Raw genomic sequence first — 18417 nt, 5'->3', positions numbered from 1 at the left:
GACCATTTCTTAAAGGAACCCTGGTTTCTTTTAGTGGAAAATGGTATGGGCATGTTAAAACCACAAATTGGATGTTGGGAGTACTCATGGCACTGGGTTGTCATTACTTCTAAACATTTTCAATGGCCAGAACCAGAAAGAGAAAAAATACATCATGACTTCATACTGATATTTCTAATCCAAGTTTAAGATTATGAGATTTTTAATTGATTTCTTTGATTTACTATTTATATTCATTTCCTCTTATGCTGAAAATATTAGTTCTTAGTGTCATTAGTCCAATTATGTATAGGTCCAAAATAACAATAGTAATATGGCTAATACTAAATAGTTCACTATTTCTTTATGGTTCTCTTTGTCCTTACGCTGTATCCCACAACCCGTGTGCTGTCAAATTACTGTGTTTTAAATTCACTTGAAATAATTCTCTGTGTGGTTTCATTACCAATTTGATATACAATTAGGTATATTTGTTTTTAACTTTGGGGGATTGTGTTTTTCTTCTTTTTGATTTGGTCCCGTTTTGTAATGTTGTGAAACATTTACATGGTTCTAAAGTTGAAAATACGTATAACCCAGTTATTTTCGGAGAATAAACCTCCATCTCAATTCTCCAACTTTCCCTTACAGTTTAGAATTTTTAGTAATCAATGATATCCTTCCATTTCTTTCCTCCTTAACATGAGCAACTACATTTCCGTTCTGTTTCTTTTTTTTAATTTTTTGTTTTTTTATTAAAGTATAGTTAATTTACAGTGTTTCAGATATGCAGCAAATTGATTCAGTTATACATACATACATATATATATATATATTTTTTCCGATTCTTTTCCATTATAGGTTATTACAAGATATTGAATATAGTGCCCTGTGCTATACAATAGGTCCTCATCGTTTCTCTATTTTATATATAGTAATGTATATCTGTTAATTCCAAGTCCCAAATTTATCTCTCCTCCCCCCTCCACTTCGGTTTCTTTTTTTTTCTTTTTTTTTTTTTTTTTTTTTTTTTGCGGTACGTGGGCCTCTCACTGTTGTGGTCCCTCCCGTTGCGGAGCACAGGCTCCAGACGCGCAGGCTCAGCGGCCATGGCTCACGGGCCCAGCCGCTCCGCGGCATGTGGGATCCTCCCAGACCGGGGCACGAACCCGTGTCCCCTGCATCAGCAGGCGGACTCTCAACCACTGCGCCACCAGGGAAGCCCACACTTCTGTTTCTTAAATGCATATTATTCTGCATTTTACCTAAAATCCCAGACATCACTCTACAGTGGAGTATAGAAGTCTTCCTCACTTCTTTTGACTGGTCCACAGAGCTCCATAGTGTGCATGTCACATACTTTATTCTGTCAGTCCCTATTAAGGACATTTTGACTGTTTCTGGTCTTTTGCTGTTAAAAATAGAAGCACTGTACTTTTGGCCTTACACTATAAAATGTGATAAAAATGTAAGATGGTGTTAGTACTGGTGTGTGCAGAGTTTCAATTAAAAACAAAAACAGAAACAAAAAACTCCTGGACAGGAAAGATGAGCAATACCAAAGCAAGTGAGAGAGGCTCTGTTCGCCGCTCTCTCGGTACTGTTAAGAGTTAGGCCAGGATTTAAGCAGGCATCACGCTCAGTAAGTGTTTTGGGGAGGCTAAATTCAGTAACATTCATTCTGTCAACAAACAGGTATCCAGCGCCTCCCTTGTGTTAGGAGCAGCAGAAAGACCTCAGTGTGTGATCCCTCCAATTCTCGAGCTTTTCTTTCTACACCATCAGATTTATTAGGCTTGTCTACTCTAAAACATTGTTGCTTGGGGGTTGAATATTCAGACAGAGTTGGGCTGGAAGATATGAGGCATATGAAGCAGGTTATTATTTATATTGGGGGAAGAAACTACACACATTGTCTTTTTAGCTGAAACCTGCTCTTCTTCCTGTGTGCACATGTCAGAAAATGGCACCACCATTCTCCCAGGCCAAAACTTAGACACATACCTCAACTTCCTGTTCACTCCATTCAGTTCTTCATCCAGTCCTTCCAAATAACTCTTAAATTCATTAGTTTCCCTCTATTCTCACTGCCACTGCATAATTTTCACCACAGTCATCCCCTGGATTATTACAACGGCCTTCTAAATAGTCACTCCCTGAACCACTCTCCACACCATAGCCAGAATTTTAAAGCTACTTATTTAAAAACACTATGTGTCTCTGATATAAATCGTACCAGTGTTTTCTTAGGTCAGTCTCCCAAGACAATAGAAATTAAAACAAAACTAAACAAACGGGACCTAATCAAACTTACAAGCTTTTGAACAGCAAAGGAAACCATAAACAAAATGAAAAGACAACCCACAGAATGGGAGAAAATATTTGCAAATGATGCGACCAACAAGGGCTTAATTTCCAAAATACACCAACAGCTCATACAACTCAACAGCAAAAAAACCAAACAACCCAATTGAAAACTGGGCAGAAGACCTAAATAGACATTTCTCCAAAGAAGACATACAGATGGCTGATAGACACATGGAAAGATGCTCAACATTGCTAATCATTAGAGAAATGCAAATCAGAGCTACAATGAGGTACCACCTCACACTGGTCAGAATGGCCATCATTAAAAACTGTACAAATAACAAATGCTGGAGAGGGTGTGGAGAAAAGGGAACCCTCTTATACTGTTGGTGGGAATGTAAGTTGGTCAGAAGGTAAGTTGGTGCAGCCACTGTGGAAAACAGTATGGAGGTTCCTCAGAAAACTAAAAATAGAACTATCATATGACCCAGCAATGTCACTCCTGGGCATATATCCAGACAAAACTATAATTCAAAAAGGTACATGCAACCCTGTGTTCATCGCAGCACCATTCACAGTAGCCAAGACATGGAAACAACCTAAATGTCCATCAACAGGTGAATGGATAAAGAAGATGTGGCACATATATACAATGGAATATTACTCAGCCATAAAAAAGAATGAAATAATACCATTTGCAACAACATGGATGTACCTAGAGATCATTGTACTAAATGAAGTAAGTCAGAAGAAGAAAGAGAAATACCATATGCTATCACTTATATGTAGAATCTAAAATATGGCACAGATGAACTGACTTACAAAACAGAAAGACAGTCATAGAGAACAGACTTGCGGTTGCCAGGGGAGGGGGGGTGGGGGAGGGATGGATTGGGAGTTTGGGGTTCGTAGATACAAACTATTGTATATAAAATGGATAAACAACAAGGTCCTACTGTATAGCCCAGGGAACTATATTCAGTATCCTGGGAAAAACCATAATGGAAAAGAATATGAAAAAGAATGTATGTGTATAACTGAGTCACTTTGCTGTACAGCAGAGATGGGCAAAACATTGTAAATCAACTATACTTCAATAAAAAAATAAATTAAAAAAGACCACTATGTGCCATTCACTGGTCTAAATGCTTTACAAATACATATTAAGTCACTGAATCCTCATAACAACCCTGTGAAGTCGGTATTGTCAGCATTTTTAGGGAGGAGGAAACAGGCACAGACGCAGGATTTGAGCTCAGGCAGTCTGGCTTCAAAACGTGTGTGCTTAAACACTACTCTTTGCTGCTGATCTTTTGAACCCTAGGCCTGATTTTGTCACCCTTGCCACAAACTCAAGCATTTCCCCATTGCTCCTAGGGTAAACACAAACTCTGATAGGGTTTTTTAGGCCCCTGAACCTCTCCGGCTTCATTTTGCTTCCCGCCCCCTCACTCCCAGTGGTCCAGCCATAGCAGCTCCCTCCTGTTTCCCAGAGAGTCATGCTTTCTCACTCTCAGGCCTTTGTATAAGCCATTTCCCCTGCCTAGATGCTTCCTAGGAGCATATTTGCCTGCTTTTTTTCTCATCCTTTAGGTCTTATTGAGCTGTTCTCCCAGGCAGCTTTCTCTGATCCGTACCTAGTTTGGACTAGGGAACCCAGCTGTGTGCTCTCATTATACCCTGTAACTTTTCTTTATCTTGGCGTTGTCTAATTGCATGTAAATGAGTGCCAGTGTGTCCGCTCCCTGAGGGCTGTCCTGGGTTTGTCCATGCCTGGCTCTCAGGGAAAAGGTGCTGGATGAAAGGAGAAGACTTGGAGAGATTAGGCTTTTTGTTCCGAGTTGCACAACTAATGAACTTTAAAGCCAGTGTTTGAACGCACGTCCTTCTGACACCGGAAATTGTATTATAAACCACAGTGTGATATTGGAACTTTGGGGTTTGGTTGTTTAAACATTACCTTTGGGATCCCTGGGTCTCTTCAAATTGTAGCTTAACTCTGTGGAAAGGCTGACTTTGCTTAGATTCTCTGTACTCACCGTCTTAAATGCAGTTTAGTCATGTTTGCCGGTGCTGTTTGTACGAATGCTTGTGCTCTCAGATTCTGTCAGGAATCAAGTGTTTCCATCAAAACAAAGAGCTTGGCTCATTCTTTTTAAAGGAATAACCCCCTTCCCTAATATATATGCTGTAGAGCCCTAGAAAGGTCTTTTGAATTATCACTGAAGGGGTGGTGCTTCCCTCTGAGTTCACGTAAACTCATAATCAGTGCTATTTTGTTATACAGGTTTCCCCCACTATCTGAAGGCAGAGCAGCGTTCCGATGAAACCTGTCCTAAGCTGAAATGGTGTACAGTGAAGAAACAGTTACTTCAGGACACATCTTGCTAACGGATGCACAGAGTAAATCAGGATAAAGCACAGATACTCACAGACATAGTTCAAAGCTATGGCGGCTTGATGCTGAGCTCCTTCCTGGGGAAGGAGCTTGGTGAGGCCACTGTTGCTTCTTGGGGTGCTCACTGCCTCTCTGAAGGCTCGCTGCAAGACAAACACTGGAGGCTACTTTTGCTTTTCGCCTTTTTTTTTTTGGTAAAAGCGAAAATCCTCTTCGGATTTTGGCTAGTGAAAATAGGTACTAGTTGAAGGTCTTTCATAAGAGGAAAGTGCCATAAAGTGAACTTTGGAAAAGCAGGGGAAAGCCTAATAAATGGGGAATGGGTGTAGAACAAGGATATTTTATCCACCTGTGGTTCAAAATTTGTTTTTATTTTTTTACCTTTTTAATTTTTAAAAAAATTATTTATTTTTGGCTGTGTTGGGTCTTTGTTGCTGTGCGCGGGCTTTCTCTAGTTGCAGTGAATGGGGGCTACTCTTCGTTGCGGTGCACGGGCTTCTCATTGCGGTGGCTTCTCTTGTTGCGGAGCATGGGCTCTAGGTGCGCGGGCTTCAGTAGTTGTGGCACGCGGGCTCAGTAGTTGTGGCTCGTGAGCTCTAGAGCGCAGGCTCAGTAGCTGTGGCGCAGACTTTGTTGCTCCGCGGCATGTGGGATCTTCCCGGACCGGGGATCAAACCCGTGTTCCCTGCATTGGCAGGTGGATTCTTTTTTTTTTTTTCTTTTTTTGTGGTACGCGGGCCTCTCACTGTTGTGGCCTCTCCCATTGCGGAGCACAGGCTCCGGACGCGCAGGCTCAGCGGCCATGGCTCACTGGGCCCAGCCGCTCCGCGGCATGTGGGATCTTCCCGGACCAGGGCACGAACCCGTGTCCCCTGCATCGCCAGGCGGACTCTCAACCACTGTGCCACCAGGGAAGCCCTGGCAGGTGGATTCTTAACCACTCTGCCACCAGGGAAGCCCCCAAAATTTGTTGTGTTTTTTTCTTTTGCGGTACGCGGGCCTCTCACTGTTGTGGCCTCTCCCGTTGCGGAGCACAGGCTCCGGACGTGCAGGCTCAGCGGCCATGGCTTACGGGCCCAGCCGCTCCGCGGCATGCGGGATCCTCCCGGACCAGGGCACGAACCTGTGTCCCCTGCATCAGCAGGCGGACTCCCAACCGCTGTGCCACCAGGGAAGCCCCCCAAAATTTGTTTTTAAAATTTAAATCTATTCATGACAATTCCTTCTTCCCTCCATCTATAGTGGAATTGAATTTAAGCATTTTCACTAGTGATGGAGAAATAGAATTATATAATAAACTTATATAATCGCAAAAAGCATTTCAGCTTGAAGTATTCAGTGATGATACATTATATTTTTTTCTGTAAAATTACACATGATGTGATTTTTGTAGATACCTGCCTGGTTTTGTTAGGCAGTAGTTCTAAAGTGGTTTTTCTGCCTGATACTTCCACTCTTCTTCCCTTCTTAGATGTGTGTATGTGTATAGCAGGGTGCTAATTTCCAGGTAAGTTTCAACCTGTGATTTACTTACCAACCTACTGGGACAAAAGGTTTGTTAGCTAGTCATCTTCTCTGTCTTAAGCCCTAGGCATGTGGTATCCTGCTAGTCTTCTCTGTGACGTGTTACATCCTGCTTGGTATTAGCACGGTTATCTAAATACAAAATTGGTATTTGTAAATTATTTGAAGATGTAAGCAAATATAGAAAAGGACTTTGCAATCTGATTAATAAAGCATCTTTTGATCTCAGATAACTTTCCAGGATTCTGTGTGATTAAAATTTAAGAATGCAAATGTATCACATGAACAGTTAATGTTATGATTAAGTATAAGCACCACGTGAGCAGGGACTTGTTCACCACTGTGCCTCCAAAGCCTGGAACTGTGCCTGGACACATAGTAAATATTCCATTCTTTAATGATTAAATCTGAATTTACAATGAAGACTGGAAGAATTATAAATTAGTACTTTATACCTAGATAATGGCACGCTATTTTTTTTTTTCTTTTGCGGTACGCGGGCCTCTCACTGTTGTGGCCTCTCCTGTTGCAGAGCGACAGGCTCCGGACGCGCAGGTTCAGCGGCCATGGCTCACGGGCCCAGCCGCTCCGCGGCATGTGGGATCTTCCCGGACCGGGGCACGAACCCGTGTCCCCTGCATCGGCAGGCGGACTCTCAACCACTGTGCCACCAGGGAAGCCCCAATGGCATGCTTTTAACAATCAAATTTTTTCAGCCCTGTAAATTAGGTGCTGGGGGTACAGGGATGCAGAGATATGATTCAGATCCTCATTCACTTTACTTACTCAACAAATATTTATTGACTCCAGTTACTTTGTACCAAGGCACTGTGCTAGGAGTTGGGAATACAGGAGTGAATAGTCATGGCTCCTGCCCTCATGTTTCTTTTGGTTTGGGAAGAAGGGAGTGGGAGTGGAGGCAAGCTGGCAACTTGGATGCACGAGTTGTAAACCAGTTGGTATATTTGTTTGGCTGGAAGAATATTTTTGTCGTTTTCTTTTTTTCTGTTGTCACTCTCGATAGTGTCATAGTAATCATTACTCATCTGGTCCCTGTAAGGATTTGAGTTGTTGGCCTTTGGCTTAGAATATGATGGGAAGACTTGACGTGCAGATAATGAGATTACAATGTGAAGATTGCTGTCGTAGCCCCCTGTACCGATTGCAGGGAGACTTAGGAAAAGCAGCTCCTTAGTTGAGGCGGTGAAGAGTTAGCACCATGGCATGGTTAGAGAGGGCGGGATGGAGGATCCCGGATCCAGGTTCAGATGTGTGTGTGACTTAACTTCTTTGAGCCTCTGGCTATTGATCTGTAAATGAGGAAAGGGTATCCAGGCTGTGCTCCAGTGAGCCTTTGTGGACCTGCTCCCTCCCTGTGAGCCCCCAACAAGGGCATCCTGCTTTTTCTGTTCTGCATTTTGAACTTCTCTGAAAGATTGTGCTTGAACAGTGAGTTCCTTGGCTAAGAAAGTTTGAAAATCTGTGGACTAGGTGATCTCCCAAATTTTTCTAGGCCTAACACCCAATGATTATTACTTTAATATTCCACACATGGTTACTGCTAATATGATAGCCTCCCTCCTCCCACCCCCCAAAAAGCAGCAGCAACTTCTTATCAGGTAAAAATACCTTTTGTTCCTATAAAAGGTCATTTGATTGAGATGAAGGTCACTCAGAGGGTCAGTGATGATCTGAGTTCAAAACCCAAGAGTTTTAGTTCTTTATAAACTACTTTTTTTCTCTCCCCACAGTGGTCCCATGTGGCAAAGCCTTAAATGCATCCTTTAAAAGCTTTTTTTGTACCTTCTGAAGGACTTTGGAGAGCTACACACTTTGTTGTTTTAACGTATCTATTTCTTTACATTTCCTCCAAGCTCTCCTCACTATCCAGATATTTATGTAAAAATATAATGGACTTCTTTGAGAGCATCTCTCCTTGGCATATTGTTTGTTCCATTTTTTCCCACTTTTCCTTTGCTCATGATAGAATCCAATTATTGTGAAAATAATTGTGATCTCAGTGAGCAACAGGAACTATTTTCACATACCTCTTGCCAGGAATTAGGCCCAAGGGAAGGGAACCCCACAGAAGGAAAAAGGAGACGATAGAAGAAAGACTGCATGAAGAATTCTTTTAACTCTTATTAAGTATGACCTTAAAAATTACTTGATCCCTTTGAGCCTTAGTTTCCTCTTCTGTACAATGAAGATTGTAGTACCTCCTATAGAGGGTTGTTGTGAGGATTAAAAGATGTAAATTAAGTGCTTAACCTGTTGCTTGGCCTACAGTAAAGCCCTTCATAAGCTAGATTCCCTCTATTCTTTCCCTTTTTCTTCTGCTTTTCAATGTACCTTTTCTCTTTAGGAACTTTCCTTCCTTCCTTCATCCCCTCTTTTCCACAAATATTTATTAAACTCCTACTGATGTATGCCAGGCATTGCTCTCAGTGCTAGGGATACAGCAGTGAATAAAATAAGGTACTGTATCATGGAGCATACATTCCGATATCCCCTCTTCACTAAGATGCAGTTACCACCAGGGACTAGAATACAGAATATATAAAGAACTCTTACAACTCAATAATAAAAAGACAACCCAGTTAAAAAATGGGAAAAAGATTTGAATAACTATTTCTATTGAAATATGAAGGACCAACAAACAAACACATGAAAAGATTCTCAACATCGTTAGTCACCTGGGAAATGGAAATCATAACCACAGTGAGAAAACAGCATACCCAGTAGGATGACTGTAATCTAAAAGAGAGTAACAAGCTGGCAGTGATGTGGAGAAATTGGAATCCTCATACCTTGTTAATGGGAGTATAAAATGGTGCAGCCAGTTAGGAAAACAATCTGACAGTTCCTCAAAATGCTGAACATGAGTTACCATATGACCCAGCAATTCTGCTCCTAGATATCTGCCCAAGATAACTGAAAACATATGTCCATATAAAAACTTGTACCTGGATGTTCATAGCAACATTATTTATAATAGCCAAAAGTGGAAGCAACCCAAGTGTCCCTCAACTGTTAAAGGATAAAATGTGGTATAGCCATAAAATGGAATTATTATTCAGCAATAAAAACGAATGGAGTACTGATACATGGTACAGCATGGATGAACCTTGAAAACATGCCAAGCAAAAGAAGCCAGTTACAAAAGACCATACCTTGTATGATCTTGTTTATATTAAATGTCCAAAATAGGCAGATCTATGGAGAGAGAAAGTAGATTCGTGGTTGCCTAGGGCTGGTTGTGGGAGTCGGAGGGCAGGAGGTGGGTGATGGGGAGTTGCTGCTAATAGGTGTGGGGTTTCTTTTGGGGATGATGAAAATGTTCTAAAATTATCTTACAGTGGCAGTTGCACAATTCTAAATATACTAAAAACCACTGACTTGTCCACTTTAAATGGGTGAACCTTGTATATAATCTATATCCCAGTACAACTGTTAAAACATGTAATTAACCCTTCTCTCTTCTAACTTCAGCCATTTTGTGGGTCCTTTCTCCTGAGCATGTGATTATGCTGTGGCCTCCCATCCTAAAACAAAGCAGGACAAAATACACACACCACCGTGGGCCCCCTTGCTGCCACCATTCTTTTTCTTTCCTTCACAGCCAAGACTCCTAAAAGTTAGAAAATAAGTAATTTAGAAATAGTTCATTATAGAAGAGTTAGAAATTAATGGATAAGCAGAAAGAAGAAAAATTTTGGACATTTAACCTCACTGTCCAGAGATAATCATTATTAACATCTTATATAATTTTAGCATTAATTTAAAAAGTTGACACCTTCTGTTTTTATTTTCACAGAGTACTGTTACAAGGAAAAGCTTATGTTAAGTTACTATACTAAGAACATTGGAATTTTTTTTTAAAGAAAAATATCTGAATCTTCTGGAATAATGTTAAGCCTGGTGGGTTTCTATGCATGATTTGATTTTTTTTTAACTTTTCAGAATTGTTTAAATCAAATTTGGGGTCATTAAAACCTAATGCTTTGGAAGCGTTCATGCTCATTAGAGTGTGGATGGAATACGTAAAGCCTTGTTGTATTTTAGGCCATGCTTATTACATGGCTTTTGCTTAAGCTACAGCTTGATATCACAGGAGGATTTCAGTTTTAAATATTTTAGAGTGTGTTAAAGCCCCATGCCCTATGAAATAACAATTTCATGGATTCCCTTCAGCTTCTGTGGACTGTTCAAAATGTCTGGCTGACGTTGGCTGTGAATTAAGATGTCAGCTGGTAAGATGGATTTCCTGCTTTAGAAATCCTATTGAGCTAATTTCATTGATCTTTTCTCCTTTTTGCCCATGTGCAGAATTAGACTGGCTGAGCAACCCAAGCTTTTGTGCTGGAACCATAACATCTCTGAGCCAACAAACTGAAGAGGTCACAGCCTTTGTTTCTGAAGAGTCGCTACTGACCAGGTAGTTTTTTTGATAGGTGGATTTTTAGTCTTTGTCAGTGTACCATCTATAGCTTAGTTTGAATGATGCTCCATAGAAAACCCTGTGATAAAAGAGTTAAGTAAAACTCTTCCTTTTACCTGATGTAATGAGGTAATCTTTGACTATTTTCCCTTATCTCACTCTTAACAGATTATCCTTTTTTTTCCCTTTCCATTGGAGTGGCAAGTACCTGACACAGTTACTGCCAGTAATTAGGCCACAAGGGAAATGGCATCATTGTGATTCTTAAGTAACTTTATTAACCTCATTAGTAACCTTTAGAATATTGTAATTCAGATATTTCTTTAGTTGCATAAAGATAGAAGTTGCATGCAAAAATAGAAGGATAGGATAAAACCTCATGAAAACTTCGGGGAAAGCAAAATGGCACGCATCTGTACCCAGCTTTGAAAGAATTTTGTTATAGATCACTGGATTGAGAAATGAGCTCTCTCACAAATATAGGCCAAATGGTCTCATTAATATGATGTACTCTAAAAGTGTAGGAAGCTTTTAGAAATTGAGAATAGTTAATGCATGAGAGGGAGTAATGAGGAAGATCTCATTATAACTTTAAAAAACAAGGACCAGAGTTAAACCTTTTTTTTTTTTTGGCATTAAGGATATGCTGGCATAATATGTAAGACTGAAAATAAACCTTTTATAGCATTAAAAAATACTGTATTTGGGCTTCCCTGGTGGCGCAGTGGTTGAGAATCCGCCTGCCGATGCAGGGGACACGGGTTCGTGCCCCGGTCTGGGAAGATCCCACATGCCGCAGAGCGGCTGGGCCCGTGAGCCATGGCCGCTGAGCCTGAGCGTCCGGAGCCTGTGCTCTGCAACGGGAGAGGCCACAACAGTGAGAGGCCCACGTACCACAAAAAAAAAAAAAAAAATACTGTATTTGATAAAATAACTGGTAGATTAATTTAAAAATATATAGCTATGAAAATATAGGTTTACAAGCTTAGAAATCTTAGAAAGATTAGAATTTCTTCGGCTGATGTTATTTTAGGTCCAACTCTTAAATCTTTAAGATGAGTTGCAATCCAGGAAGGTACTGTATAATGTATGGGCACATAGTAAGTCTGTGTGGGCATTTATAGAATTTCCTTTTGCATATTTGTTTATTTGCATACTTACTTACATATTATTTCCCTAATTCTCTTTTGAAAATAATTCTAATGTTGCTTTTCCCAAACAGGAGTCCTCTGAATTCAGAGCCTTCAGATGAAAGTGACACTAACAAAAAGCCCAAACAAACAAGCAGAAAAAAGAAGAAAGAGAAAAAGAAGAAAAGGAAGCATCAGCACCGCAAGAAAACCAAGAGAAAACGTGGGCAGTCAAGTAGCAGTGGATCTGAGTCATATACTGATTCTGAAAAAGACATATCTTCCAGAAGCATCAGAAGCAGTAAAAAGGAATCAGAGAAACCGAAGTAGGTTTTCTATTCTCAGATACCTATGATTTTTTTCTCCCTTGATCGTTGCCACAAGTTAGACATCTGAATGACTTGTTTAGCCACTCAATCAAAATGGAGTCAATAAATACCTCAGTAAAGTGGGAAAAAAACAAAAAGAGCTCTATCATTAGGTCAACATAAGAAAAGAAAACTTTCATTAAAAAAAAAATAGGACCATGATTTTATTTGAGAAATATTATTTAGACACAGTAACGATTGTGTCAAATCTGATTCAGACAAAAAGTCTACAGGATTTCTGAGAGGTGGCAGATGTGCCTTACAGTGGGCATGTGAACCAGGTCACTACTTAGCTTTACACGCTTTTGTAACGAGTAAGAAGAATGTCTTCGTTCTCTTTCTTGATATGTCTTCCTTTCAGTCACTCACATCAGAACCCCTGTGTGCATAACACACACACACACACACACACACACACAGGTTAAGGTTAATATAGCACTTAAAAATAATCATTGCTTTTGTCCTTATTTCACATTTGTTTAGAACCACTGTGTTAAAGGTGTAGAATGGCTCATGACCACAGCATTTCCTTTCCTTAGGGGCCTTTTTTCTCCCCATGTTTCGCTCTGCTGTCTACGCTGAGCATAGTGTTCCAGGTGTTCTACAGGTTGACCCCAGAGCAGGTGCTTTTCCTCTCTGCTTAATCTAACTTCCTCTTACATAGGGAGGCACTTTTCCCATGCGTGAGACAGGTGGTTATGTGGTGAAACTACTTGAATTATTATTCCTCATTTAACTTTTTTTCTTTTCTTTGTTCATGTGGTCTAGAAGAGAGAAAATTTAAGTCCTGTCCAAGGCATACTTGAAAAAACTTAGTGCTGTTAAGACTTTGCGACTCTTCAGGGATTATTTGCTCTTGTGGTGTGCTTAGAAGTCCCATTGATGTCCGTGAGAGCTCTGGTCAGAGTGAGTCTGGAATCCGGCCTGTAGTCTCCAGAGAGGCAGACACCGTAGTCTTCCGGGACCCTTTTGTCAGCAGATCAGTGTTGGAGAATGCCGCAGTCCTCTGTGGCTCAGAGGACCCAGATTTATTTAGCCTTCTCTGTGTCTCAGGTGCTATCCCTGCAACCCTAGAGGAGGAAGGAATAAAGGAGTCTAGCAGCAAGGTTTCGAACTTGGCTGAATTTCTGTGGGCGGGAACCACCCCACCTTGCTTGCCTTTGAGTCCCCCCAGCGGTTGGCACTGGGCCTGATGTGGAGTAAATGCTCAAGTACGTTTTTGTTGCATGAATGAATGGATGAATATACCATTGATATTGTTGCTTTTTTAGTATGTCTTCAAAGCAAAATACATTAATTGCTGTGTGTTCTGAAGACTCATCTTTAACTATCTTTTTTATGGCTGAGGAAAATGAGTTTTAAAGGATTTCCTGAAACTGTACAGGAACGACCATAAGAACTTGAAAGACAGTTATTTTCAGCCTGTGCTTAACCACATCAGAGGTGATCTTTACAGCCTCTTGATAGTTTTATGATGCAGACAGCATTTTTAAGTCTGTTGATATTTTGTAGAATATCCCCATTAAGATCAGAGTGGATTGTTCTTGTCTTTTACTTTCTCACTACTCACTCATGCAGGGACGGTGGCCTGGAAGCATCGTTTGTTTCTGTACAGACAGGGAGTAAGATACTACTGAGTTGTGAGAGTCTTTCCGTGAGGTCAGGAAAGCGGCCTGGAGGGAGGGGTGGGTTGCATACCATATGGGACTCTATTTCAGGGTGATCGAGGGACAGCTTCCCCAGAGGTCACAGCTTATAACTGACCTTTGTCTCCTAGGATGAGCTCTTTTTCACCTTCGGGGGAGGCGCATCCTTCCTCTTACACAGCCTAGACCACAGCCTGCTTCCTGACCACAGTACCCAGTAGGGGAGGAATGAGGGCTTGTTGCTCCCCAGGGGTGGTCGGCAGCCTGGCCCTTCCCGCCCCCTCTCCGCACTGGCTTTCCATTTCTTTCTGGAATGCACCGATCTCTTTCTCTCCCGTTGCTGCCCCTTTCAGTTTTTGTCCTCAGAAAACCCTCCACAGTTGTTCTGGAGGGGAATGTGTTAAAAATCACCATGTGTTTTAACCCGAGATGCATCATTCAACAAATATTTATTGAGTAGCTACTTTGTGTGCCTGAAATACCATTCCCTTGTGTTGCCAGCCAAGAATGATTTAGAGGCCTTTAGAATCTTTATTTCTATCTGGGCAGAGCCGAAAAGCAAAGATGGAACAACACTTAATGGCTGTTTTGACTACTTTGGCACCTTCTTGTGTCAGCAGCATTATGAACTGATTTTCTTTAGAGGAAGAAAGATGTTAGATGCCAGAAAAAAACCTCCCTCTTCTGTGACTCCTAGGGAACTGGTTCCCTTTGTATCTGAAAGTCTGCCAAGTCACAAATTGGTTCAAAGGGATAAATAAGGGTCTTGTCTTATAGTGGACTCTCTGCCCTTTAGATAGAGGTCCGGACGTATAGGCAAAACACCCTACACAGAGCCCAGACTATAAAAACGAGACTTAGATCATACCTAAGTAGCACGCAAGACTGAAGCATTCAGAACTGTGGCTTTGTTGCCGTTGTTGATAAGTTTTTAATTGGAATAAATTATCTGAGCACTTTTCAAGAAAGTTAGGCAAAGTTAGGGCAGCCTTATCTTTCTTTTTTTTTTTAAAAAAAACCTTGCTTATAAATATACTTGAAAATCAAGTTATAATCATTTAAATGAATTATTTTTTAAAAAAACACCTATGTCCTTCACTTGTATTTCTGGGATAAGTTGACTACATTTCTTGGTAAAGGGTCACTTAGTGTTGACAGTTTTTGCTCTGTATTTTAAAACTTTCTCCAGAGTAGGAGTCCTCTTCCCATTTTTATGGCATGTGCACATTTTATGTACTTAGGTGTGCTTGATGCTGTATGGAGTTTGAAGTGTGTAACTTTCACATTTCTGAAACGTGAGATATGTAACTGGGAGATTTCTAAGCGCCTCTCCCCTTCCCTTGTTCGCCTTCCTTTGTCCCACAGTCAAGAAAATAATGCCACTGCTGATATTGGACGTCACTTTGTTTGGCTTGAGGACATCCAGGCTCTGACGGGAGAAACCTTCAGAACAGATAAGAAGCCGGATCCTGCAAACTGGGAGTATAAGTCTCTTTACCGAGGAGATGTAGCAAGGTATCCATCGTGATAGCGCTCCCTGGTTTTCCCTGGTGGGAGGGAACTTCCTTCTCCTCTGTGCTCTCTCAGCACTGTCTGTGTCTCTTTGCCTCCCCCCATCCCCCATCGACTCTGTTGACTTATCCACTGTTAAGTTGTGTAAGCATATACAATAGAAGGTGAGTAATCTCACATTCTAAAATAAAATTTTAAACCTTGAGATCAGGACCCAGGTCAGATTAATCTTATTTAGCCATGGTGCTTGGCATAGTGTGTTGGCATAGTAGGTATTCAGTGAATATTTGTAGAATGAATGAACCGAAAAATACCTTGAAATAATTGTGACTATCCGTGAACCATTTGGGCTAATCTATAATATGCCATTCTTAAAAGTTACAAAAGCCTTTTATTTGTCCACCCCTTGCAACGCACACGTGCTATTTTAAAAAATGACATTAACTGGTAATGACCTTTTCAAACTGCTTCCAGCATGCAGATGTCACCAGATAATCGTAAAAACAGGTGATGGTATTTGCTTCAGTAATGAGTTTAAACTTTTCTCCTCTAATCTGTCAATCAGAAATATTGGAATCCTCAGTAAACTCTTTAGACACTTAGTACTTTGTAAGAACAATAATACACAGTCTCTATTCCCAAACAGCTTATAGGTAATGAAAACTGAAGGTAGAGATCATGGAATATACGGCCAAGAGGAGGCCTTGAAGATCATTATCATTCTTCATGGGCTAATTACTTTTTAAAGTAAATTTTAGTTCCCATTACTTTGCTGCACCTCCACATTTTAGTCACGTTGTCACTCATTGTTGACACTGTAACTTGCCACATAAGCAACTCCAACTAAAATTTCCTCTATGATGAGTTTATATCAGTTATTTTTTGGTGCATATTTGTATCTCCATACTGTCTACTAAAACCTCATGGCAGGGAGTAAATGACTTTAATATATAAAGTGTATTTGTGTATTTTTAGAATGATTTTAATGCTTCCTAAAGTCCTGTGCGGTTTTTCATGCCGCAGATGTGGGGATACACAGCAAATGCTGGCCTGGCATGAAGTATGTAGCATGATCCTGTGCGTGTTCTCTCACTGATGCTAGCCTGTCTGACCCTCACAGCTGCTCCATGAGGAGGGGGCACTCTGATTTTACCAACAAGGAAAGGAATCTCAGAGATGAAGTACCTTCTCAAGGTCATACAACCAGGAAGCAGGAGAGTTGGGGTTTAAACCTGTATTTCTCTGACTTCAGATGTTCTTCCACTGTCCACAAAAAGAGGAGACAGGTTGGGTGGTAGGGCATTTTCTAGGCTGGGAAACAGAAGACTCTGGTTCTCATTCTGACTTTGCTGTTGACTAGTAATGTAATCCCAGGCAAGTCTCTTAACCTTTCTGAGCCTCCATTTCTTCAGTTGTAAATTGGGAATTGTAACGCCTGCTGTGCCTTACACTCAAATATCAAAAATATTTGCTATGAAATTAGAAATTGGTGTGCAAATAGAAAGAATTATTATTTAGTAATAGATTGAAAAAAGGAAAAAATAGGAACAGAGAGTGGCTCTTGAGCCTCTGCTAATGAATGGCCCAGAGCTCAGGAAGAGTAATTAAAGACAACTTTGTTAATCTAAACTGCAAAGAGACTACTACAAAGGGCTTAGGGCATTGGTGTGATTTCCTAGTAAATTACTAAAACTTAAGTGAGGCAAGTCTTGCCCAGATTAATAGCTGTACAACTGTTAGTGTCCAGGTCTGAGGAGGTGTTGGTCCCATGGCACTCTGAGCTGCTCAGGGGATGTTGGGAATACTGTGTCAGGTACTGAATTTTCACACTTTTTAAGAGGGATACTGACAAACCAAGAGCATTGAGAGGAAGGTGAGCAGACACTTGGCTGAAGGCCATCGTGTGAGGAGGAGGTGAGGGCTTGTGGGTATTTGGCCCCTGTCAGGGATATGGTCGTCGTTTTGTAGGCTTTGTTGGACTGTCTTTTGGAAGGTGGGTTGGCAATGTCCTGTGTAACTTGGGAAGCAGAACCAGGACCAGTGAGGGGAAGTTTGGCTCAGCATGAAAGCGATCTAAGAGTGCGAGCATCCCAGCAATGATGTGGTGTGTTTTGGAGCATTGTGGTAAGCAAGGGTCAGCTTCTAAAGTGAGTGTATAACAAGTCAGAATTACCTTTGGAAAATTCCATAGGACTAGTATACTATCTGTCAGTGAAGTTCAGCTAGTTTTTTCTCCACTTTTGGAAGAGATGATTGTTTCTTTGGCTATATACCAGATGAAATAATTGGCTTAAGTTTAGGAGCCAAGTTGTATGAAATAATAATAATAATTTAAACTTATCTAGTCCTTACTGTATGGCTAAGGACTTTACATATATAATTTAATTTTTTTTCTATTTATTTATTTAGTTATTTTTGGTTGCGTTAAGTCTTTGCTACTGCATGTGGGCTTTCTCTAGTTGTGGCGAGCGGGGGCTGCTCTTTGTTGCGGTGCACAGGCTTCTCATTGCGGTGGCTTCTCTTGTTGCAGAGCAAGGGCGTGCGGGCTTCAGCAGTTGTGGTGCGTGGGCTCAGTAGTTGTGGCTCGCAGGCTCTAGAGCACAGGCTCAGTATTTGTGGCACACAGGCTTAGTTGCTCCGCAGCATGTGGGATCTAATTCCCTGACCAGGGATTGAACCCATGTCCCCTGCATTGGCAGGCAGATTCTTAACGACTGCACCACCAGGGAAGTCCCAGGACTTTACATATATAAACTTTTTTGATCATCCTAGCAATTCTCTGGAATAAGGTACTGTTATTATCCCTGTTTTACAGACAAGGAAACTGAGGCACAGTTTGTTTGTTTGTTTTTTAAAACTTGATCATGGTCACCCAGCTAGTAAATGGTGGAGTTGGAATTTGGACCTAGGCAGTCAGAAACTCAGAAGGCATGTGTGAATTGAATTCGCCAAAGGAAAGACAAATTCATATTGTTCAGTCCAGCTTACTCTGGGGCTCAGACCCACTGAGTGGATTCAGGACAGAACTGCGTGTTTGATTTAAACATATTCTCTTCCCAAACCCTTTCCCTCTTTCTTTTCTTTTCATTTCTTTCACTCTTTCTTTCTTTCT

The 18417-nt window shown here is 41.0% G+C and overlaps 1 protein-coding gene across 2 annotated transcripts in view; it reads left to right on the top strand.

Annotated features, from left to right (window-relative positions):
* NRDE2 (NRDE-2, necessary for RNA interference, domain containing) overlaps positions 1–18417 on the top strand; it is a 46266-nt gene that overhangs the window by 4163 nt on the left and 23686 nt on the right. Inside the window, exons 1-4 of one of the 2 annotated variants that reach the window (XM_089908115.1) lie at positions 3179–4689; positions 10538–10646; positions 11872–12105; positions 15159–15308. In XM_089908115.1, the coding sequence (XP_089764241.1) occupies positions 4632–4689; positions 10538–10646; positions 11872–12105; positions 15159–15308 (551 nt within the window). In that variant the 5' untranslated portion in view covers positions 3179–4631. Of the gene's footprint in view, positions 1–3178; positions 4690–10537; positions 10647–11871; positions 12106–15158; positions 15309–18417 lie in introns of those variants that run through there. The other variant, XM_022576291.2, reaches the window with a different exon arrangement.

Source organism: Delphinapterus leucas, chromosome 2, assembly GCF_059928025.1.
Source record: "Delphinapterus leucas isolate spDelLeu-1000000601 "Yukka" chromosome 2, BTC_Dleu_Yukka2, whole genome shotgun sequence".
NCBI classification, from domain to species: domain Eukaryota; kingdom Metazoa; phylum Chordata; class Mammalia; order Artiodactyla; family Monodontidae; genus Delphinapterus; species Delphinapterus leucas.
The sequence above is the reverse complement of the archived record's forward strand: the minus strand, read 5'-3'. Positions and strand labels throughout refer to the sequence as shown.